The 23,452-nt window shown below is 41.8% G+C and overlaps 1 protein-coding gene across 1 annotated transcript in view; it reads left to right on the top strand.

The window, feature by feature from the left end:
- LOC126471471 (zinc finger FYVE domain-containing protein 9) overlaps positions 1–23,452 on the top strand; it is a 429,993-nt gene that overhangs the window by 394,018 nt on the left and 12,523 nt on the right. Inside the window, exon 18 of the mRNA XM_050099668.1 lies at positions 21,595–21,715. Coding sequence (XP_049955625.1) covers positions 21,595–21,715 — 121 coding nt within the window. The remainder of the gene's footprint in view (positions 1–21,594; positions 21,716–23,452) is intronic.

The raw sequence follows: 23,452 nt of genomic DNA, 5'->3' as shown, positions 1-23,452 counted from the left end.
CAAATTTGTGACATACTAAGGTAATAGTCCCTTGGTAATGTAAAAATTTTAATCTTCTTAGTCATTGCAATCAAAAGATATAGCCATTTATGTCACATATTTTGATACTTGAAAACTCACTCACCATAACCTGTAAAGTACTTGCAGCTGACCTAGAATCATGAAATTCGACAAAAAGCAAGGTTTCACATTGCAAATAAAGGAAAAATCTGAAAATTGTTAGTTTCTTTTATATAGTATGAACAAATATTTTTCTGTCATTTTTTCCAGTTTCTGTCTGTTTGTCTGTCTGTCCATCTGTTAAGACCCATGTTTCTTGTGAACAGGTTGGTGTATTGAGTTCAAATTTATGTCTCTTACTAATGTCTATGGTCCCTTGGCATTGTAAAAAATTTAAGCTTCTAAGTCAGTGCAATCAGAAGATTCGGCCTTCTATGTCACATATTCTGATGCCCAAAAACTCGCTCATCGAAACCTATAGGGTACTTCCTGTTCACATAGACTAATGAAATTTAACAAGAAGCAAGGTTTCACAGTGCAATTAAAGTAAAAAAACTGCAAGCAAAGTAAAAATCTCAGAGTTGTTAAACTTTACTTATATCACAAAATATTATCTTATTTGCGATTAGAACGTACATTGCATTCGTCATCCATTGACAGTGTAATAGACAAATATTACTGCAAATATAAAATGTAAGTTGTAGTCATGTTTTAGTAAATAAATAAAATATTTTAGTAAATCTTCTCTATCAACATATATATATATATATATATATATATATATATATATATATATATATATATATGGGTCATTCCATGTCAATTCAACCAATTTGAGAAAATGTTCCAGCTGATAGTCTCAGATTTGGCTGAAATTAACACACCAATGCTACCAAGTGTGGAACACTCATGTACAAAATTTTAAGTTCCCCTGCCAATTAGTTCCAGAAATATGGCTTGTGAAAGAAGGTGGTGTGACCCGGAAATTGCAACCCGCATCTGGCAATCTATCTTCAGACCCAACTTCAGGTCTTAATAACTTTAGAACTATTCCACACAGCACAGTGAAATTTTTACAACCCGGTAACATCCACTTAGAGAACACACTCTATGAATCAAAACACCAACAACATAGTTCTGAGGGAAAATAAAAAATTCCAAAATGTGATTAAAAAAATGTAATACGTTAAAAGGTACATATTGTAGGTGCCCTCTATGCCAAATATAATTCACTCTAAAAGGGTAATTTTTTTTTTTGGTAAGCTTAATGTGGCCTAAACAGACACAGAACTTATCTTGCCCATATCAGTCACACAAACAGTGACATGCACACGAAAATACAAAAATTTGAAAAATTACCTGAATAACATGCATTTTCGAAGTGTGGTAGCACAAAAGGGACAAGTGATATCCAAGCCAAATTTCAAACACTGCATAAGTAGACCATAATATAATATGTGGCAAAATTTCAACTTGTTATTGCAAGGCATTTGTGTACAATAAAAGTTCACAGAGATGTATTTGGTTATGTTTCTTTTAACGCGATTTAGCAAGTAATAGTGATTATGCAGACAGCTTGTTTCAGATAAAGCTGCAGCAATTGTTGAGAACCATTAGGCAAGAGAAAGTTAAACAATGGTAGTTATCAGGGACAGAATGAGTCATTGTTAGGCAGGAACAACAAAGGAAACAAGCAACAATTACAGGTTACTCATATTTTTAAGATTCTAGTTCAGACTGGTCAGTGCTGTCGTGGCAAGTCAGTATGGAGGCAGAAGAGTGTACTAGTGGTGCTTTTGTTCAAACAAGTTGCATTATTGGTAGAGCACAAGCATCTGAATGTCATAAAACAACATATGGAACAAAATGTGGCATTCGCTTTGTACTGTATGATCTGGATGAATCGGACCAAAATTTGTTGCTATGGAGATCTGGGATACACCCTGTGGGCAAAAGAAGTACAGTTCCAGGAAACTTTAGTGTTTGTTATCATCATATTAAAGTGTTTCTGGATAAGTATTCTTTCCTACAAAGAAGTTTTTTTGATCTATTTTGGATTCATAAGAAGACAGTGAAGTGTAGCCCCACAGAAATTCATATAAAATCAGTATTGAAAGTGAATCAGTGCACGGGACTTAACATGAAACCAGGACAAAAATTATGTTCCAGGTGTGTTACACTGCTAAAAAATGAAGAATATTCTGATAATTTACATGACAGTGACGAAGAGTATCAGCCACCTACAACCACAGTGGATGAGCAATTAAATACTTCAGTGGCTGCTCTTGGTTTGTCTCCCATGAAGACACACAAAGTTGGGAAAAGAGACAGGCCCAGCTATGGTAGAAGAAAACTACAAGAAGCTCAAATGGAATTAAAACACAAAGTAGCTGACACACTAATAGTGGAAGAGGAAGAACTATCTGCTCCAAAGGAACAGAAATCATGCCAGAAATGCTCTGATTTGGACAAAATTGTGCATGATTTGAAAGAAAAATATGCCATATCCACACGCCAGAAAAAAGTAGCTATTCTTACCCTTGCACCTGCAGCTGGTCTGTTGACTACACTGCAAAGGAATTCAATGTTTCTACATATATGGTAAAGCAAGCTAGGAAAATAAAAGCAACCCAAGGAGTGCTTCCACAATTTCAGCAGGCTCAGGGTAAGCAATTGAGTTCAGAAATAAAGGTGCTAGTGTCAGAGTTCTATGAAAATAATGACTACAGCCGATGAATGCCTGAAAAAAGACTATGTAACAGTGAAAATGGGAAATGTACGTGTACAGATGCAAAAAAGATTGTTGCTATGCAACATATCAGAACTATATGTAGAATTAAAGGAAAAGCATCCCAATTCCAAAGTAGGTTTATCATCTTTTTTCAATCTTCGGCCAAAATGGGTTGTGCCTGTAAGTGCAAGGGGCACACACAATGTTTGTGTATGTGAGACCCATCAAAATGCTAAGCTGATGTTTGCTGCTATAAAGGATTCTGGTCTGGATTATAAAGGTACAATGAAGCTGCTAGCGTGTGACATCAGTTCCTACCAGTGCATGAGACACAGGTGTGAAAAGTGTCCTGGTAAGGCAAATCTTGCAGAACACATGAATAACAAACTGTGTGGTGAATTCCTTATGGATGACAATGAACTTGTTTCTTATAAACAATGGACACACATGGACCGCACAAGTCTTAAAACGAAGCAAAATACAGTGGAAGATTTTGTTGAAATGTGTTGTCAAAAAACGGACAAACTGACCCCACACAGCTTCACAGCAACAGCAAAATCAGCTTATCTCCAGTTTTGTAAGGATAATTTGAAACAAGATGAAACTATAGTAATACTAGACTTTTCTGAAAATCATGCATTTATATTTTAAGATGCCATCCAAGGATATCATTGGGACAACAGTTAAGCAACTCTCCAGCCATTTTCGATTTAGTATAGAGGTGAATCAGGTGATGTGTCTGTCATGAACCTGTGCATTTTTAGTGACTGTTTAATTAATGATGCCATTGCAGTTCATGCACACATTCGCACTGCCATGGCATATGTGAAAAAACAAGCTACCTCACATACATATACTTCAGTGATGGGGCAGCTAGTCAGTACAAAAACTGTAAAATTCTCAAAAATTTATGCATGCATTACCATGATTTTCAGATTCACACAGAATGGAATTTTTTCACAACAAGTAATGGTAAAAATGTATGTGATGGTATTGGTGCTACCATTAAGCACATGGCATCACAAGTTAGTCTGCAGCACCCTACAGAAGGTCAGATTCTAGCACCTCTTCAATTATTTACCTGGGTACAGAAAAATATCTCTGGCATACAATCATTCTGTATTTCGAAAGATGAGGTGAAATCAGTGTAAGAGTTGCTAAAAAGCAGACTAGAACTCATTAAAACTGTTGCAGGCACAAGGAGCCATCATCACTTCTCTCCAGCGGTCTCTGACAATGTGCAGACGAGCAGACTGTCCGGTTATAACTATAGGTTCATGCACAACATGTGTCTTCACAGTGTGACTGACTCAGGATTCAGAAGCAAAAGTAGCAACATACAACCAGGTTGCTATGTTATTGCTGTTTATGTTGACAAATGGTACTTAGGATGTGTTGCAGAGTGCTGTGAAGCAGGTGGTGATGCATTTGTGAACTTCATGGCACCAGCAGAAATATGTTGTTGGTGATTTGATTCATGGAGTGTGTTCTCTAAATGGCTGTTACTAGGTTGTAAAAATTTCACTGTTCTGTGTGGAATAGTTCCAAAGTTATTAAGACACGAAGTTGGGTCTGAAGATAGATTGCCAGATGCGGGTTGCAATTTCCGGGTCACGCCGCCTTCTTTCACAAGTCATAGTTCTGGAACTAATTGGCAGGAGAAACTAATACTTTGTACATGAGTGTTCCACACATATCAGAATTTGTGTACTGGATTTCCGTCAAATCTGAGACTATGAGCCGGAGCCCCTGGTTGAACTGACATGGAATGTTATGTATGTTCAGGCTAGTCTGAGAAACTATTATAGAGATTTGATACAGTCTTTGAATTCTTCGGGACCTAACATGTGTACCGAGCGAGGTGGCGCAGTGGCTAGCACACTGGACTTGCATTCAGGAGGATGATGGTTCAATCCCGCATCCAGCCATCCTGATTTAGGTTTTCTGTGATTCCCCTAAATCGTTCCAGGCAAATGCTGGGATGGTTCCTTTGAAAGGGCACGGACAACTTCCTTCCCCGTCCTTCCCTAATCTGATGAGACCGATGACCTTGCTGTCTGGTCTCCTCCCCCAAACAATCCAACCCAACCTAACACCTGTGTGTGTGTGTGTGTGTGTGTGTGTGTGTGTGTGTGTGTGTGTAGGGGGGGGGGGGGGGGGGCAGCAATGTTTTCAAATCCAGATAAGTTTCTTAAGAACTAATTCACAAATATGTATTGAAGGACACACACTCAATACAAGATAATGGGCAGAATTCAAACCTACAACCTGTGGAACCTTTGTGTCTTAGCCACGAGGTAGGTTTTCAATTGGAGATCCTGGCAAGTGACATGGCGTGCCATTTACTATTGCAGAGAGATGTTTGGGGAATGAGTTGGAAAAAGGTACTACCAAGAGAATTCTTGGATCAGGCAGGAAGAGAGAGAGCACACTTCAGAACAGAGAGCTTGTGCATAAGAGCTGACGACGTCTCTTCCTAAATGTGAACCGGTTGCAATGAAAGACAAACTTCCTCAATGCCAGTGACCCGCTGACTAAAGATTAAGGAAAGCTGAACAGCATGCATGAAGACCCACTGTGAAACAGGAACTAAGAGTGGAAAAAGTTTCTTACCAGTGGGTGTTCGTAGATTTCCACCTGAAAACGATGTGGAAAAATATAATTTTCACGGATGAGATGTTGTTTTCCACATGTAAAAACTGTTCAAAAGTGGTTTACTGATCGCAAGGGACTGGACATTCTGAAAAATATGCAGCATCGAGAAGAAGTAGTGGGCAGCTATAGGTTTCCTATTCAGAATTGAAGGAACTCTTGATAGCAGACAGTACACCCATATGATAGCAGACAGTACACCCATATATTGAAGAGTGTGATTTAGTCTACAGTGTGAATGCTACGCCCACCAACCGGCTACAGCTGACAGTCTTAAGGACAGCATTCTCGACATCTGGGACAGAGTAGACTCTTCTAGTAATTACATGTGATGCCTCATAGATTTTGTGGAAAGATGCATGATGGAATAGTCGGGGTTCTGGACAAGATATTAGAAAAACATGCTATTTTTATTACTTGCTCTTTTGTTCAACTTTCTGTCAGAGTGAGCCAGTGGAAGGTCACTTGGTTACAGACAAGTACTCAACCCAAGATAACACAATATAATTTGTATTTCTTTTATGTTAGGTTTTTAATTGAAATAAGTTTTTTAAATATATATTTTTTAAATTTTGTATTTCTCTTTTAATTGATGTCTGCCTACGTACTTGAAGGATAATGAATTAAGGACGACTTTTTTAAGGCTACTTGTTGTTTCTTCAAATTTGTCTCTCTCTTCCCTTCTGTTGCTACCACTTGTATTCTCCCAAAATATATAAAAGATTTCTTCTAATATTTATTCACCTTTAATTTCTCTTGCATGTCTCTGTTTGTCTCACATGCTTATCTCACTTGCCTGTCACTCCACCCTCCCAAAATTAATTTAAAAAATCAAACATTTTTTGCTGAAATTATACTACTTCTTGTAATGTCTCCCTCTGTCTATCTACATTTTGAGTTTGGAAGGACTGTAAGTATGTCCCTGTGCCTAGGCATGGATGTTCGTTGGTAATTTCCATCTTCTGCACTCATGTTGTGATTAACTGCAGCAGTGCAAGAGATTATGGCAGTAGCTCCAAGTAGTGATGGCTGCCAAACAAACTGTAGCTACATTGCTAATTCCTGAAAATTCATAAATCTTAAAATATTTAATTTGCTGTGCCAGGGGCCTCTAGGAACTTCAGGAAACAGCGAGTCAGTTATTGTCACTTGTTGGGGATGGAAGAGAGGTCCTAGTGGCCAAGTGTATTTGTATTTATTTCAGTAGTATATAATTTTATCAGAACTGACATTCGGGAGCCATAGGGATTGGCCAAACTCATTTTGAGAACAGAAAGACTACAATAATACATTGTTTCTATGTGCAGGTGCTCAATCTCATCACTGGTATTTGACATGTGAAGGCAAGTGTTGTTGTTTAGTGCACAAGCGCTTGACTTGATGGTGGGAATTCCCAGTGTTGACTGGTACATCAAGTTTTGTTCTTCAAAGTATTGTGTATGGAAGTGGAAGAAGATTGTGTAACTAAGCAGAGGCAGCCTTGTAGAGCACATAAATAGCAATTGGAGTCAATGGTTGTTTTAAGGCTTGTTAAACTGTAAATAAACGACATTATTTTGTTTGACATGCTTTTTTGTTTTGTTGAAATTTCTGCTGCCATTTCAGGGTGCTAGCTGGGACTTTAGCGATATATATTTGTTTAATTTTTGGATTACACAATGACTTGTCGTGTTTTTCCATGGTGGTATGATCTTGGAGCTCACTAGTTTTTGTGTCTATTGGTCGCTGTGGTTGTGCACTAGTTACGTGTCCAAATTTTTTCAGTTAAAAAAAGAATTGGTAAGCAATAATATCTGCAGACAAGTAAATGTTCTTAAGGGCTAGCTTGAAGGAGTTTTTAAACCCATACAGTTGACAGGCTTTATGACATGTTTTATATCATGTTAAATGTTTCAAATCTGAGAGCAAAGAATGAGTGCTACCTTATTATCCAAATTTCCACATAACATAGTAGTCTGTTGTAGCATATGCTCCTCACTGATTATCATATGAATATTGTGATGGCCTAGGTAAGTCTTTGATAGGAAATCACCTGACAAGAAATTAAGAAAAGGCAATAAACTAAAGAAAAACAGCACTGGCTACAAGGCATTGCTTTGCAAATGTTCGCCATGCTCCACTAAATGAACCCCTTACTACTATTTCTATCTCTTTCCGTCATAAGCATACTGAAAATTGAATAGCTAACTTATCAGAAGATTTTTGCTTTGATGAACAAAGCATCAGACAATAGATGTTTTATAAACATTGTGGGTAGAAGTTTTTTTTCGTTCTTCTCGTTATTATAGACTGAATGACTGTTGTAGTTCATAATGAAATATTAAAGACTGTACTGTTGGGATACTGTGCTCTTTTTTTACTCTCCCTGCTTTAATTTCTTTATGCATTTGCAGCAAGTTTTCGTTAATGGTGAATCATTTCATTGCATGTTTGTAGTTTACAGATTTCTCTGTGGATGTTCACATTTTGCGCTCGATACTCTGTCGTTATCTTCACATTTGTATTCCTCTGTTTTGGAGTAGTGCCAATGACAGTGTTCCCAAGTAATATATTTTTCAAGTCAGTAAAGATCAAAAGATGTTCGCTCACACTACAGGCACTTCTAAAAATGAATCATGTTTGGTGAATGAGCTTCTCGGTTTACAGTACACTTAATAATGGAAAAACAAGAATAATTGTGACAGCTACTGATTTGTGATTTAAAGCCCACAGTCGGTCCATTAGTGTGTTGTTAGTATCTGTGCTCCAGCCATTAAGCAGAGTTGCACAAGTGAGAGTAAAAGTCATTGGCCAATGCTTTTGATATGTCAGTCCTGGTTCAATATGGCAGTATACCTTTGAGATGTAAGCTGTGCCCATCACTTTTAGGCCTGTTCAGGAAAACATAATGTTTCTGTGGCTAGAATAATTGGCAACATTGCATAACCTGTTTGGCAGCTCTGTGATTGACAAGTTACTTCCTGTAGTGACACAGAATTACCCCAGTAAATTCATTTGTTTTTTCCTTGTTAGTTTCATTAAATAACTGTAGTGAATTTCATATAAGGTACAACATCAGGATATCAAACTTGCGGTGTTGAGTCCAGGAAGATGGTTCCGCAGAGAAAATACAAACTTTTACATCACAAATTATCTATATTAGCCATTGCTATGGCAATGACCAATCAGTGAACACAGCAGTGGCTTGCTAGCGCAGTGGTAATGTGGCTGCTGTCTAAAGCGATTTCTCTATCAGCTGTGGGTTCTAAGCTGGCTGTAGGACTAGTATATTGCATCTGCATTTTTCCTCGCTTTTTAAACTGCCAGACTGAAAATTGGCAATGAAATCTTTTAAAAAAAGGTCTGCAGTGCAAGTCTTCTCATAACCTTCATTCAGTATGTTTTAGATCTGAAGGTGAAGCATTTACAAAACCCCTGCATTTATACACTTCTTAATACCAGCATTTTTCTGCTTCAGCCAACAAAATTTAAATTTTTTGTGACTGCATAATCTCATTAAATACTGAGTGCCATTGAACAATCTCTTAAGTAGGTAGACAACTTAATTTCACCTGTTGCAGACTGAGACATTGTTCTGGAAGAAATAAGTAATGGTTCCAGGTGATCACCCCACCTTGAACCCACAGCATGTGAATGGAATGTAAATTATGTTTCTGGATGTAGTCTAATGTTGTGTTTTGTGAATAGTGTTCTCTGTTCAGGCTAAATGCACTGATGGAGAGATGTACAGGGTAGTTACGATTAAACTTTTTCTACTTTAGGGGAACCCCATGAAAAACAAATGATCGTAGGACAATGAAATTTTGTGGAAATTTTTGTAAGGGCCTGTGAAAGAGAAATCATGAATAAACCATTGAAAGAAACACATTTTAGTTTCCATGTGAGGGGGTAGCATTTTTTAGTTGTGAACCATGTTTACCTTCTAGCATACAAATGTTATTCAATGTGATAACCATCTGCATCCACAACAGTGTGGAACCACATTACAGATTGCTGTACTGCTTACCAAAACATCTTGGGTGGGATGCTGGTTACCTCCCTCGCTACACTCGTCTTCATCTTCCAACATGTGTTAGTGTCCCATGTTTCAGCCGTGCCAGCAGTAACTTCTTCCACAATTTGTGTAGCAATTGGCCATTGGCCCCTCCCAGGAGCAATTCCCAAATCACCAGTTAATAGGAACTTTAGAATCATGTTCTTCAACCCCAGTGTGGAAAGAGGACCTCTCTGTATTCCTTTAATGCATCAGTACTCACGAAGAGCAGTAGCACTATTGCCGTTGTTTTGATAGAACAACTTCACTATAGTTGGAGTCATGAATGGCAGCGGTTGAGTTTAGGCTTGTTCTGTGCACCTACATCACGCATACTCCAACAGCCAATCAGCATTCAGTAGTACAGTGCTCTGCTCTGAATGCCGTAACTAATGCGAGCATTAAACATGATCTCGGTGAATTGTTTAGTGAATTTCTATTTCATTTGTTGCGAGTTGTCGTCACTGATGATGGTAGTAAGTGATAAATCTGCATAAGCAAGCAAGAGACATAATTTGCAGGATATACACTTAATTTAAGCAGAAAGCATGTCTGTGCGCATACTGCAACTGTCACTGGGAATCATCAACAATGTCATTCCCATTCGTGCCTCGACATGTGCGCACCACCGTTGTTTGCAGATTGGACTATTGTAAAGCCCTTCTCACCTTGTTCAGACCCATGTTGATTGACTGCAACTGTAATGCACACTGATGCATGTGATTCATCTCTGCATTGTCGTACCAGTACCGGTGCCTAACAGAAAGTTGACACTTAACACTCCTAACAACGCAGATCCTGCAGTGCACAGTCTGAACATCGTTCCTATAAAGTTGGGTACCCAAACTGTAAATAGTTTTCTGTCTACACTGACTCAAGTAGCAAAAGCTTAATTATAACTACCTTGTAGCTATAATGTTTTAATGAATGAAAACATTTTATTTCACCTCATAAAGTGTTCAGCATGTCCTAAATTGGTCAGATCTCTTGGAGGCTATTGTAAAGGTAGTATACTGTATTCAAGGTAGGTCCTGGTAATATCAACCTGACTTCTCATACTGTAGTAACACAGTTCACGTTTTCCGTCGCACTTCAGAGTAGACCGGGAACTGTCTCATAGGCATGCCCGATGTGAACTGACTGGGCACGGCCCGTGCTGCCTGAGTTGTTGTTGTTGTTCCGCTGGCAGAGGTCGCGGCCGAATTCTCACGTGCCCTCTGGTGGACGGGACTCTATTTGTGGCAACTACCGTCTGTGACGCACCGTGCCGATGTGCGCCTCCCGCGATCTTTCTGGTGGCTATTGCACTCCTCCTCCTTCGGGGGGGTGAAGCCACTGTGATTCACTGCGTCGGAAGGTGGAGCGTCGTGCAGGAGTGATGACCTCCACGTCCATTGGAAGGCTGGAGTCGAGGGGGTCTGCCAACCCTCGAGCTGGAACCTTTGAATACGGCTGGAAGTGACCCACACGAAGAGGCCCCCGTCGTCCCACCACCAGAACCTGGGACAGAACGGGAGTCAGGCCGTCGAACTCTGGATCCTGGTCCACCCTGGGAGGGGCAAGACCCAGTGGCGGGGACAATGGGGAAGGGACGACCACAGGTGAACCAGCCTGCTGAGAAACCGGGCCTGCGAGGGGGGCCGGCTCTCACTGGGGCATCGTGAACGATGGCGATGCCGGTGCTGGAGCTACTGGAGGCTGCCAAGGCTGAGAGCCATCGCAGTGCGGCGGAATCACAGGGGGGAGGGGTGGTAGCATCCCCTGAGAAACCAACACAGGTGCCGGCAATGGGGAAGCCGGTGCCCGAGGGGTCGGAGGGTGGGTGCCCAAACGTGGACGTAGCTGATTTTGGTGACGACGTACCTCCCGGTCCCCCGTCTGCAAGGTATAGAGCCGGCGGCCATTGCGGCTCAGGACCACCGCTGGTATCAACGTGGATTGCGACCAAACCCACGTGCCCAGACCGACATACCCGGTGGAAAGCCGTATACTCCGTTTTGTGAAGACTGGCGAGGACTGGGCCAAAGGAGGTGCAGCAGAGTCCTGGGTTGGCGCCCGTGGAGGAGCTCTGCAGGGCTGCGTTCTCCCATAGGTGTGGTCTGGTATGCCGTCAGGAAAAACGTCAACGCCTCCTCCGCAGGAAATTCGTGCACATACTTTTTCATCTGTGTCTTAAATGTGTGCACCATGCACTCGGCTTCCCCATTCGATTGTGGATGAAAGGGGGGGAGAGCAAACGTGCCGAATACCGAAGCGCCTACAAAAATCCTGGAAGGTCTGCGAAATAAACTGAGGTCCACTGTCCGAGACCAGGGTGACTGGCAGACCTTCCACAGAAAAGATTTTTGCTAGTGCCTGGATTACAACTTCTGAAGTGGTTGAGGAGCAGCGAACCACATATGGAAATCGGGAATAAGCATCAATGACAATGAGCCAAAAGCCATTGAGAAACGGGCCCGCAAAATTGATGTGAACACGTTCCCATGCCTGGGTTGCAGATGGCCATGAAGAGAACGCTGACCTGTGAGATGCCTGTTGGCTCGCACACTGGGAACAGGCGGCCACCAAGTGCTCAATTTCTCTGTCAATACCGGGCCAGTACACATGTCTGCGAGCCAAGGTTTTAGTACGGGAAACACCCCAGTGCCCCGCATGTAATAACGTGAGGACCTCCCTTCTGTAAACTTGCAGGAACAACCACACGAGGAGCTGTATCATCGGTAGCCAGAAGGAGAACTCCTTCCAAGACGGAGAAGCGGTCGCATAGAACAAAATAATTACGTAGAGGGTCCGAGGCCCGGCCTGGAGGTCGGGATGACCACCCCTGCTGAATAAGGTGAACTACTTGCCGGAGAACTGGGTCAGCTGCCGTTTCCCTGGCGACTCTAGAACTAGTGATCGGGAAGCCATCAACCGCTTGGCGGGATGCCACATCCAAATGAAAACACATAATCTCCTCTCGATCAAACTTAGGATCCGGGCCCACCGGAAGACGGGAAAGAGTGTCTGCGTTGGCATGCTGTCCGGTAGGGCGAAAATGAATGTCATAATGGTACTTAGAGAGGAACAAGGCCCAGCGCTGTAGTCTTTGGGCCTCCCTATCCGGAATCTGAGAGGCGGGGCCAAATAACGATATTAACGGCTTATGGTCAGTGATTAACTGAAACTTCATGCCGTACAAGAAAGGGTGAAACTTGGTAACAGCGTAGACAATGGCCAAAGCCTCTTTTTCCACCTGGGAGTAATGGGCCTGTGCGAGACTAAGAGTTTTAGATGCAAACACCAGTGGCTGCTCGGGACCATCTGCGTTGCAATGGGCCAGGACCGCCCCCACCCCATACTGCGAAGCATCTGTAGCCAGGACCAACGGCTTATGGGGGTCAAACGTAGCCAAACACGGCGCTGATGTGAGGAGGCCTTTCAATGAGGTGAACGCTCACTCGCATGCAGGCGACCATTCAAAAGGGACACCCTTGCGCAGAAGGCAGTACAGGGGGTGGGCGATGGTGGAAGCCCTGGGAATGAACCGGTGGTAATAGGCAATCTTGCCTAAAAAAGCTTGTAACTCCTTCAATGAAGCGGGCCGCGGAAGGTTGACGATACCTTGGACCAAACTTCATAGCGGCTGGACGCCGTGCCGAGAGATTATGTAGCCCACATACTCGATGGACGGTTGGAAGAAGTCTGACTTACGCAGGTTGCAACACAAGCCCACGGACCTGAATTTGAGAAAGAGGGTGCGAAGGTTGTGCAAGTGTTCCTTCGTGCTGCGGCCCGTGACAATTATGTCATCCAGGTAATTAATACAATGAGGGATTGTCGACGTGATGTGCTCAAGATAACGCTGGAATATCGCCGGGGCACTGGATATTCCGAAGGCCAACCGCTGGTATTGGTAAAGGCCAAACTGGGTGTTGACAACCGCCAGCCGTTTGGAGTCCTCATCAAGAGGTATCTGATGATAAGCCTCCGAAAGATCGATTTTCAAAAAATATTGGCCTCCCGCTACGGCGGAGAACAATTCATCAGCACGAGGCAAAGGATAGGTGTCCACCACCAATTGGGAATTAATGGTGACCTTGAAATCGCCACAAAGGAGTAATTTTCCCGAGGGTTTCCTGACAATGACGAGGGGCGAAGCCCACTCACTACAAGAAATGGGAAGGACGACCCCTAGGGCTGTCAGTCGGTCGAGCTCTTCTTTTACCTGAGGGCGGAGAGCCAAGGGGATCTGCCTCACGGGTAGAAAATGCGGGCGAGCCAACGCCTTCAACGTTAAGTGAGCTTCAAAGTCTGAAACACGCCCCAGGCCCTCTTCAAAGATATCTGGAAAGTCAGAGATCAAAGATTCCAATGATTGATAGGGAACGTTTTCGGAGACCAACTGTATGGTGTCAGCGATAGAAAACCCGAAAACTTGAAAGGCATCCAAGCCAAAAAGGTTAGCGGAGCTCGCATCACTGACAACAATAAAAGTAATAGGCCGAGTGATTGATTTATAAGTCACATCGGTAGTGAATTGACCCAGTAGGGGAATGAACTGTTTACCATAACCGCGTAGACGCCGGTAAACTGGCGCCAATGGGGGCGACCCAAGGTCGTAGTAAGTTTGTGCATTCAACAAAGAAACTGCCGCGCCCGTATCTACTTCAGTTGTAATCGGTGAGTTTGTGGGCCGATGCGTCAGGAGCCTGGCCCGATGAAACCTCCTGAATGTCAACGTCAATGTCCTCTGTAACTGCTTCCTTCGATTCTTTCGAGGCTGAGCGGCAAACTTTAGCAATGTGTCATTTTTTATTACATTTGCGACAAACGGCCCTACGCTGGGGGCACTCCGACCGATCGTGATGTATATAGCACGACGCACAGGACGGTAACGGGCCGGCGTCTGGAACTCTGTTTACGTGCCGTGCAGGAGCGGCCATAACGGCCGGATTGTACCGCTCGCACGTCGTCCACCCCGGACGCAGTGGACGCGGCCGCGCCGCCCTGAACCGCCGCGTCGGCGCACCACGCTTCCAACTGTTGACCGGCGGCGTGAGAGACTTCATACGATTGAACAATGGACAGGACTTCCTCGAGGGAAGGGTCTTCTAATGGCAGGGCCTGTTGCCGGACTTCACTATCAGGGGCCGAACTAACAATGACGTCGCGCACCATAACGTGGCCATACGACTCACGCGACTGCTCCATGACAAAATGACACTTGCGACTAAGACCGTGCAGGGTAGTGGCCCATGCCCGGTAAGACTGATGGGGCTGCTTCTTGCATTGATAGAACTCGACCCTAGCCGCCACAACATACGTGGGGCGGTGATAGTATGAAGACAGTAATGAACACAATGAGTCAAAAGACAAGGACGAGGGTTCCTGCAATGGCGCTAGCTGCCGCAAAACTTGATACAGCGAGGGAGATATCCCAGACAAGAAAAGAGCACGACATACCTCCGCATCGGCAACATGAAACGTCCGGAAATGCTGCCGAAGGCTATGTTCATATGCGTTCCAATCCTCCGCCGTCTCGTCATACGGGGGAAAGGGAGGAGGGAACGGCGCTGGAGCAGACAGCGTGGAGAGCAACGCTGGAAGCACTTGTTTCATGGTGGCCATGAGCTCCGTCTGCTGCTCAACCAAAACCCGCACTAAATCCTCCATGCCGTGGATAAGCTGCGAAACCGGAACGATGATGCAACACGCGAAAGAACGACCCTACTCGTCACCAATTGTGTAGTAACACGGTTCACTTTTTCTGTCGCACTTCAGAGTAGACTGGGAACTGTCTCATAGGCATGCCCGATGTGAACTGACTGGGCACGGCCCGTGCTGCCTGAGTTGTTGTTGTTGTTGTTGTTGTTGTTGTTGTTCCGCTGGCAGAGGTCGCGGCCGAATTCTCGCGTGCCCTCTGGTGGACGGGACTCTATTTGCGGCAACTACCGTCCTTGACGCGCCGTGCCGATGTGCGCCTCCCGCGATCTTTCTGGTGGCTATTGCACATACTGTTACTGATCAGCTCTGGCTTAAATGAAAAATTGTGAGTCACATAAATATAATGTAATGGGTTGATAAATGGATATCAAGATTAGCAACCCCACAGTTGTAATTGCCATGGAAGAACTTGACAACATGATAAAGAACTTCTGCATACCCACTTTCCACATCTCTACTTTGAACTACAAAATTCCTGACCAGTCATCCCTACTGGCGGCTACCGCCATAATGTCCCGCACCTCTGCACTTAATCACCACATCACTTGGAAAGTCGAAATCTGCTCACAAATGTCCATGCCCAAGCATACAGTTTGAGACAAAAATTGTTGTTGTGATTGAAAAAGGCAGCTTTTCAATTTGAGATTTTGTCAGGTGGTATGGCGTGACACCTCCTCCTGCAAAGAGACAGAGGAGGAATTGTGGTGAATAAGGCACTACCAAAAGAGTTTCTGTCTTAGGCAGGAAGAGACTCAGCACAAGAGGAGAACACAGAGCTTGTGAATAAGACCTGCTAGCTTTCATTCCTAAAAGCGAACCAGTTTTGATGAGTGACCACCTGAGGAAAATATTTTATACTAGTTGGCATTCCCAGAGATCCATCTGATCGTGGAATAAAAACAAGAAAAATACATCTTATAGAAAAGTACGTAACAGTCCTTTTATCTTATGGCAGAAAGAAGTGGGATAAGGCAAGGGTGTTTTCAGAACAGTGAGTGGGCAATTAAACAGAGGATTGAAAAGAAAACTGTTTCATTGGTTTTGTGAGTAATAATAGAGGAGGAAAGTACAAAAGGGTTTAGGTAGAGGGAGACATTATAAGAAAACAAAAATGCTTTATTTGTTTATTCATTTTGTGAGGGTGGAGTGACAGGCAAGTGAGTGAGACAAAAGTGAGTGAGTGTGTGTGTGTGTGTGTGTGTGTGTGTGTGTGTGTGTGTGAGTGTGAGAGAGAGAGAGAGAGAGAGAGAGAGAGAGAGAGAGAGATAGAGGCGGGGGGAGGGGGGCAAGTGTGAGGGAAAATTAAAGATGAATAAATATTAGAAGAAATCTGTTACATATTTGTGGGAGGATGCAAGTGGTTGGAAGAAAAGGGAAGAGAGAGATGCATGTGAAGTAACAAAAAGTAGCCTTAAAAAAAGTCCCTCTTAATTTATTACTTTTCAAGTATGTCGACTGAGATCAGATTAGAGAGAAAGGAAAGATTCAAAAAATTTGTTGAAAAGAAACTTATTCCAATTAAAAATGTAACTTAAAGGAAAATTAACTCATGTTGTATTATCTTGGTTCAGTTCTTTTCTGCAGAAAAGTGAACTTCCACTTGCTCACATGGAAACTTGAGCAAAAGGGCATGTAATTAAAATAGAATGTAGGCAGTACTCTGATATCTTGTCCAGAATGACCCATTATTTCTATTGTGTGTTTTGGCATGGTATCGTGAGGTGTCAGGTGGAATTGACAGAAGAGTCAACTTCATCCCGGGCATCAAGTAGCAGCCCCAAAGGGTGTCAGCTATAGCCAGTAGGTATCATTACCAGATATCTCACAGTGACTGTGCTATCTCAGTCCACATGTTCTCCATCCGATTTGTATCGGCAGCCTGTCGTGGCCAGTCCGTGACCTGAATGCTCATGTTGGACAGCTGTTGCTTAATGAATGTACACTTATATACAGGGGACTGATCTTCCTCAAAAGTGAATTCTCCTTTGCTTTATAGTATTTGCATTGAAGGCAGCATCATGTGCTTAACTATACAGGGTGTGTCATTGTTATTGATGGTGTAAATGCATACAGTTCAGTGCACACAGTACTAGAAACAAAAAGTTTAGTAAATATGACCTCTAAATGCATACCTGAAGGACTATGGGCACTACTTCAGCTTTGATACTGGAAAATAAGTCTTGTCTACTGCAAGCTCTTTGTTTTCCATATTTTGATAGGAGGCAGTATGAAAAAAAAATAAAAAATCTAGTAGATATTGCCTCTGAAATGCATGTCTCAAGAGCTATGCACATTTGTTAAGTAAAAGAGATGTATTTCACAGTAGTGAAGATAAATAAGTGCTCATAGCACTTACGGTATGCACTTTAGAACCCCTGTGTACTAGACTTTTGTTTTGGTCAATACTACCACCTCTCAAAATATGGAAAGCAAAGAGTACAGTAGAAGAGATGTTTTGCCATATCGAAGATGAAGCAGTGCCCATAGCTCTTCAGGTATGCATTTTAGAGCCCATGTTTAATAGACATTTTTACTTCTAGGATTGTGTACTTTAAACTGTATGCATTTACTTACGCCATTAATTATGACACACTGTGTATAGGTATACTGCCTTCTATCAAGAGTTCTTCCAGCTCTGTGAAGTACTCCTGTTCCTCTCACAGAAACCCAGCCGTAGCAGGAAACCAGTCGCTGCCCACTTCCTACCATTCCTATGTATTCGTCACGATGTCTTGTTGCTTGTGGTCTGTGAACCACTCTTTGACCATTGTTACAGGTTCAAAACACCTTTTCATCAGTGAAAATTACGTTTTACCATACCACGATCAGATGGATCTCTGGGAATGCCAACTAGTATAAAATATTTTCCTCAGGTGGTCACTCATCAAAACTGGTTCGCTTTTAGGAATGAAAGCTATCAGGTCTTATTCACAAGCTCTGTGTTCTCCTCTTGTGCTGAGTCTCTTCCTGCCTAAGACAGAAACTCTTTTGGTAGTGCCTTATTCACCACAATTCCTCCTCTGCCTCTTTGCAGGAGGAGGTGTCACGCCATACCACCTGACAAAATCTCAAATTGAAAAGCTGCCTTTTTCAATCACAACAACAATTTTTGTCTCAAACTGTATGCTTCCAGTGAGCTATTGCAAACAGACTTCCCACAATGTGATTTCTGTTTACAATTCGCATACTGATGCCTGGAAAGAAGTAAGCATACTTCTGTCAAAGGAGTGGCAGTGGTGACAGCTTGAAGGAAGACCTATTCAAAACGTTTTGCTGCTTTAACTCTTCCAATAAACCTATGTGGCTCTGGTTTTTGAAGGCCAAGTTGGCCAAGACACTAACCAGCTTTTTTGTAGGTCATGGATTCAACTCCCACTCGTGATACGGATGATTTTGTCTGTGCATGTCCCTCTGAACTAGAGTTTAAGAAACTTGCTAAAATTTGAACAGTTAGTTTATACTTCTACTGTAAAGTTTCTAAATGCCAGTGGTTAGCGTCTATAGCAGGCCATATCCTTTAGAACTTGTATATCTAAACAAAGATATGATTTCTGTTTCTTGACCTCCTGTTGCAGATGGAAATAAGGTGGTAAGATGGAGATCGCCAGTTCGAACTTTGTCCAAGGTACGGTGTTTTTCAGACAGTGTTTGTGTTGTCTTCTAGCGTATTCAGTGAGTGAGTGGTGGAGGTGGTGGTGGTGATGATGATGATGATGATGATGATGATGATAATGATAAAACACAGTGAACGATTGTTTAGCCTATTCTCAAATGCCAGTTTTGAGAATATGAACCATAGTAACCCTTACGTGTCCACCGTTGAATTCTTAAACAAAAAGAAACGGAAAACATGTGTACAGAATGCAACATGTAATGTATTTCAGCCTACTGTTGGTTTGCCTGGAATACATGAATTTATTGCGTTTAGAGCTAGAGTCTGATAACAATGCCAATTAATTGCAGTCATATGGATGCAGGCTACCTCAAACATCATAAATATGCCAGATACGTGACGCATATGTATAGCAGGTCACTTTATTTACACACTGCACGTGTTTGCTGAAACCTGTGCAGCTCCAGCTAGGCCCCCATTGGAGGACAGCCCATATGTTCGACACCTTCAACATTATCAGCTAGAAAACAAGGATAAATGAATGTGAGATCAATTTACTGTGTGTGACGTAAGTCATAAATGCCTATGCCAACACCTTAGGTACAGTCATCCATCTACAATCAGCATCATGCATATTACAATTAACTGAAGGTTAACGGTTTGAGTTTAACCTAGGGCATGAGCAATGACATCCAGTGGTATGTTTGTTTCTATATGTTTATTTCTTATGTTTCTTACTAGCAATTAGTGTCTCACTGTTGTTCAAAGGCTTCTCCAGACTTCTTCCACAGTTCTTTGTCCTGTACTATTGTTGCTATAATGGTCCACCATTATAAACCCCATGAAGAAATTGATTTTTTTAAATGATAGACTGGTTTTTGGTACTGCATTTCACAGTACTAACATTGCACTGGATCCTATGCAAGCATTTTAGACATGGAAATGAAAAGTGAAATAACAGTTCGGCAAATTTGACAGACAAGATTTGTAGGTATATAATAATTCATTGTAATGCATCATTTTGCTTAGCTAGAGCAGCAACAGAAAGATACCGTGAATAATGATTTTTACTGTTTCAGCCTTTTATCATTATATTTTGTTTGCATTTAATTAACTATACCAAATTAAAAACCCATTAATTGTATTTAACCTCATTACTCGAATGTCAGAGTTTAGACTCCTGTGTAAAGCTTTGAACTGTGGGCATAATTTACTACTAGAAGTCTATTACAGACTTTGTATATTACAGTTAATATTTGCTGACAAATAGGTGATCCAGTAATGTTGTTTTACTGATTTTATAAAACTGCACATTCAGGAGAGCTTTAATGGCTGTTGTTAGGTCCACAAGTAATCTTTGCATCTTTACTCATTCTCTGTTGGTTGAAGTATTCTGTCATTAATTTATGGACAGAATGTTATCGCTGCTTCTAAACACTTAGGGACAATAACTTTTAGGTCTACCTATACGAATTTGTAGCATTTCGTATGATGAAATGGTAATGCTTTCATGTTCAGATCTACCTTTAACAACTTTACCCTTTTTCTAGGGTACATGGAAACTATGGATTACTTGGTCACATGAGATTGGTTACAAGTTTTGGGATGCAAAAAGTATTGTTTTGTAGTTAAGGACAATGCGAGTTTGATATAGAGTAGATAAAAATAATTTTTGTCTTGTGTTGTTTCCCTTCATTGTATTGCCTCTGCATGAAACACTATCAGTAGAATGTACAGGAGGATTAATACAATTTGGAAGATGGATTATGAAATAAAGTATGAGAATCTCTCAAACATTTTAGTGGTGGACAATCTCAATGCCATAGATCTATACAGTAAGTTTATTAAATATGTGTTATCATATAGTTACACTGTGGAAAATACACAAATAAGTCTTTTGTACTGAATATTGTAATTTACAAGGAATGTAAATGACAGCAATGCCATTCGTGCTCCAGCTCTTTTGAGTAGGATAGCACTCCACTAGAAGAAGAAAACTGAAACATGTCTTTAAGAGATTTTCAGTTTTAAAATAGGTGGTTTTCTCTATGTTGGCTGTATCAAGCAAAGAATGAATCAACTTAAAGTTTGATTTTGAACATCACAGTACTTCAGTAGAAATAGTCTGATTATTCGTTATGCACTTGGTTTCCTCCAACTCACATACAGGTTCACTCATCCAGCTGCATGGCCTAAAGTTTGACATTTTCACATGGAATCTGTGTCACAGTGCATAACCCCCCCCCCCCCCTTCTGCCCCCACCCACCCCCTCCCCCTTGGTGCCATATCTATATTGCCAAGAGGGAGAGGAATTGTGTCAAGAGCAAAAAAAAGTGTGTGTTTATAGTCAAGCAAATAATAGCATGTGCCTTCATTTAGGGTGCTACTATTTCACAACCATTTAATGTAGAGTTAACCTTAAAATTACATTGAAATTTATTCACATATTAAAACTGTGCCACACTGAGAATCCAACCTCAACCCTTGGCTTTTGTGAGCAATGTTCTTCCAATTGCACTCTCCAAACACAACCCATCTAACAGCTTCTGTTTGATAATACCTTTCCCCTACTTGCTAAAATTTTCATAAGTTGTACTGTATATTTTGTTTGGTTAGTTTTAACTTATCAGCAAGTTTAATAACAAATTCATTCAGGAATTAAATTTATATAATGTGTTTAAACTATTTGGTATAAATAGTTCAGCATGCAATTAACCATGGTATGGAATGAGTGAATCAATATTGCAATGGCTTAGAAAATTTAAAAAATCGAATTACGTAAGCAGTACAATAAAGCAGCTCATAGTAAGTTTGTAACTGAGCAAACTATGACCATATTCCTCATTTTTTATTTTCAGGGTGAAAAGTATAATTGATGGACGTCCACTTGATGGTATTCCTTCTATTAGAGTGCATAATGGCACTGATTATATGGGTAGCTCAAGATTTATTCGTTGGACGGAAGTGTTCATTCTTCAGGTACTGTAACTGGCGCACAACAAAAAATGCACCTCTAGTTTAATGTTTTAACACAGAATAGAGACATATAAAGATAGTTATTGCACTAAGAAATGACAGTCATTTTAAATTTTTGTCATTGTTATTGGACTTCCTAGATAGCTACATTATCATTAGCAAAGCCGATATTTTTCAAAACACAGCAGTTATAGATAGTACTAGCAACACATATTGTGTCACTGGCATAGAGGCATAGAGGGTGGGGGGGGGGGGGGGGAAGATGCTTCAAGATTGCTATTACACACACACACACACACACACACACACACACACACACACACACACACACACACACACACACACACAGAGAGAGAGAGAGAGAGAGAGAGAGAGAGAGAGAGAGAGAGAGAGAGAGAGAGAGAGAGAGAGGGGGGGGGGGGGGGGGGCACCCTGTTTCCTCCGAGCTTGCAGAGACTTATGACACATGTCTACGTGAATCTCTGTCTGGTTCCAGTTGCGATGTGGTGTTCATGGAGCAATGGTTCACAATCAGATTCTGTGTGAAATGTATCCAGCTGGCATTTGGGAATGAATGTCTGTCAAACCGGTAGGTTTTTTTGGTGGTGCAAGGCATTGATAGCCTGGATGACATTGACAAACACTCTTTGTAGAGACCCAATAACATAAAAAGGTGAAGACATAACAGTGAAAACAATCAATTTTTGACAGTATAATGTAATTGTATAGATGAAAAATTTACTCACCAAATGGCAGCATAACATGCATATAAAAAAAGATTATAATTATGCAAGCTTTCGGAGCCTATGGCTCCGTCTGGCAGAAGGGCTGAAGGGAAAGGAAGAGGGATCGAGGAAAACGACTTCAGAGGTCTAGGAGAAGTGGTAGACTTTGGAAAAGTCACTCAGAACCGCTGGTCAGGGGAAACTTACTGTACGGGATGAGAAGAAAAACACAGATTGTTGGGGACTGCACCAATGAGATTTGAAAACCTGAGAGCTGAAAGGTGGAGTTGGAAGATGGGGTAATATGCAAGACAGAGATTACTGCTAAAACTTTGTGCACAATTTAATAAGAGTGAAAAGCTAAGTGCATTGTACAAAACAGAGATGGGAGGGGGACGGTGGAAAATAGACGTATGAAAATGAAAGATGTAGAAAACTAAAAAGGAGTGAAGAAAGTAGTAGTTACTGTGAAGAAATGCTGAGACAGAAGAAATTAATGTAAATTAAGGCCAGGAGGGTAGTGAGAACTAAGGAGGTGTAGTGCCAGTTCCCACCTGTGGAGTTCTGAAAACAGGTGTCTGGGGGAAGAATCCAGACGGAGTGTGTAGTGAAACAGGCACCAAGGTCACAACTGCCATGTCGTAGAGCATGCTCTGCAACAGTGTACACCTGTCTATGATCATTCATCTTAACCGATAATTTGGTGATAGTCATGCCGATGTAAAAGGCTGAACAGTGTTTACGTAACAGCTGATACATGACACGTTGTTCCACAGGTGGCACTCTCTTTGATAGTGTATTGCTTGCCAGTTACAGGACTTCTATTGGTGGTGGTAGGAAGGTGCATAGTGCAAGTTTTGCAGTGGTGACAGTCACAGGGATAGGAGCCATAGCATAGAGAGATAGGGGCAGAAGGAGCGTAGGGTCTGACAAGGATATTGTGGAGATTGGGAAGGTGACAAAAGGCTATTCTAGGTGTGGTGGACAAAATCTCAGACAGAATGGATCTAATTTC

Source organism: Schistocerca serialis, chromosome 3 (assembly GCF_023864345.2).
Source record: "Schistocerca serialis cubense isolate TAMUIC-IGC-003099 chromosome 3, iqSchSeri2.2, whole genome shotgun sequence".
NCBI classification, from domain to species: Eukaryota; Metazoa; Arthropoda; class Insecta; order Orthoptera; family Acrididae; genus Schistocerca; species Schistocerca serialis.
Note: the sequence above shows the minus strand (reverse complement) of the source record. Positions and strands in the feature narration are given on the sequence as shown.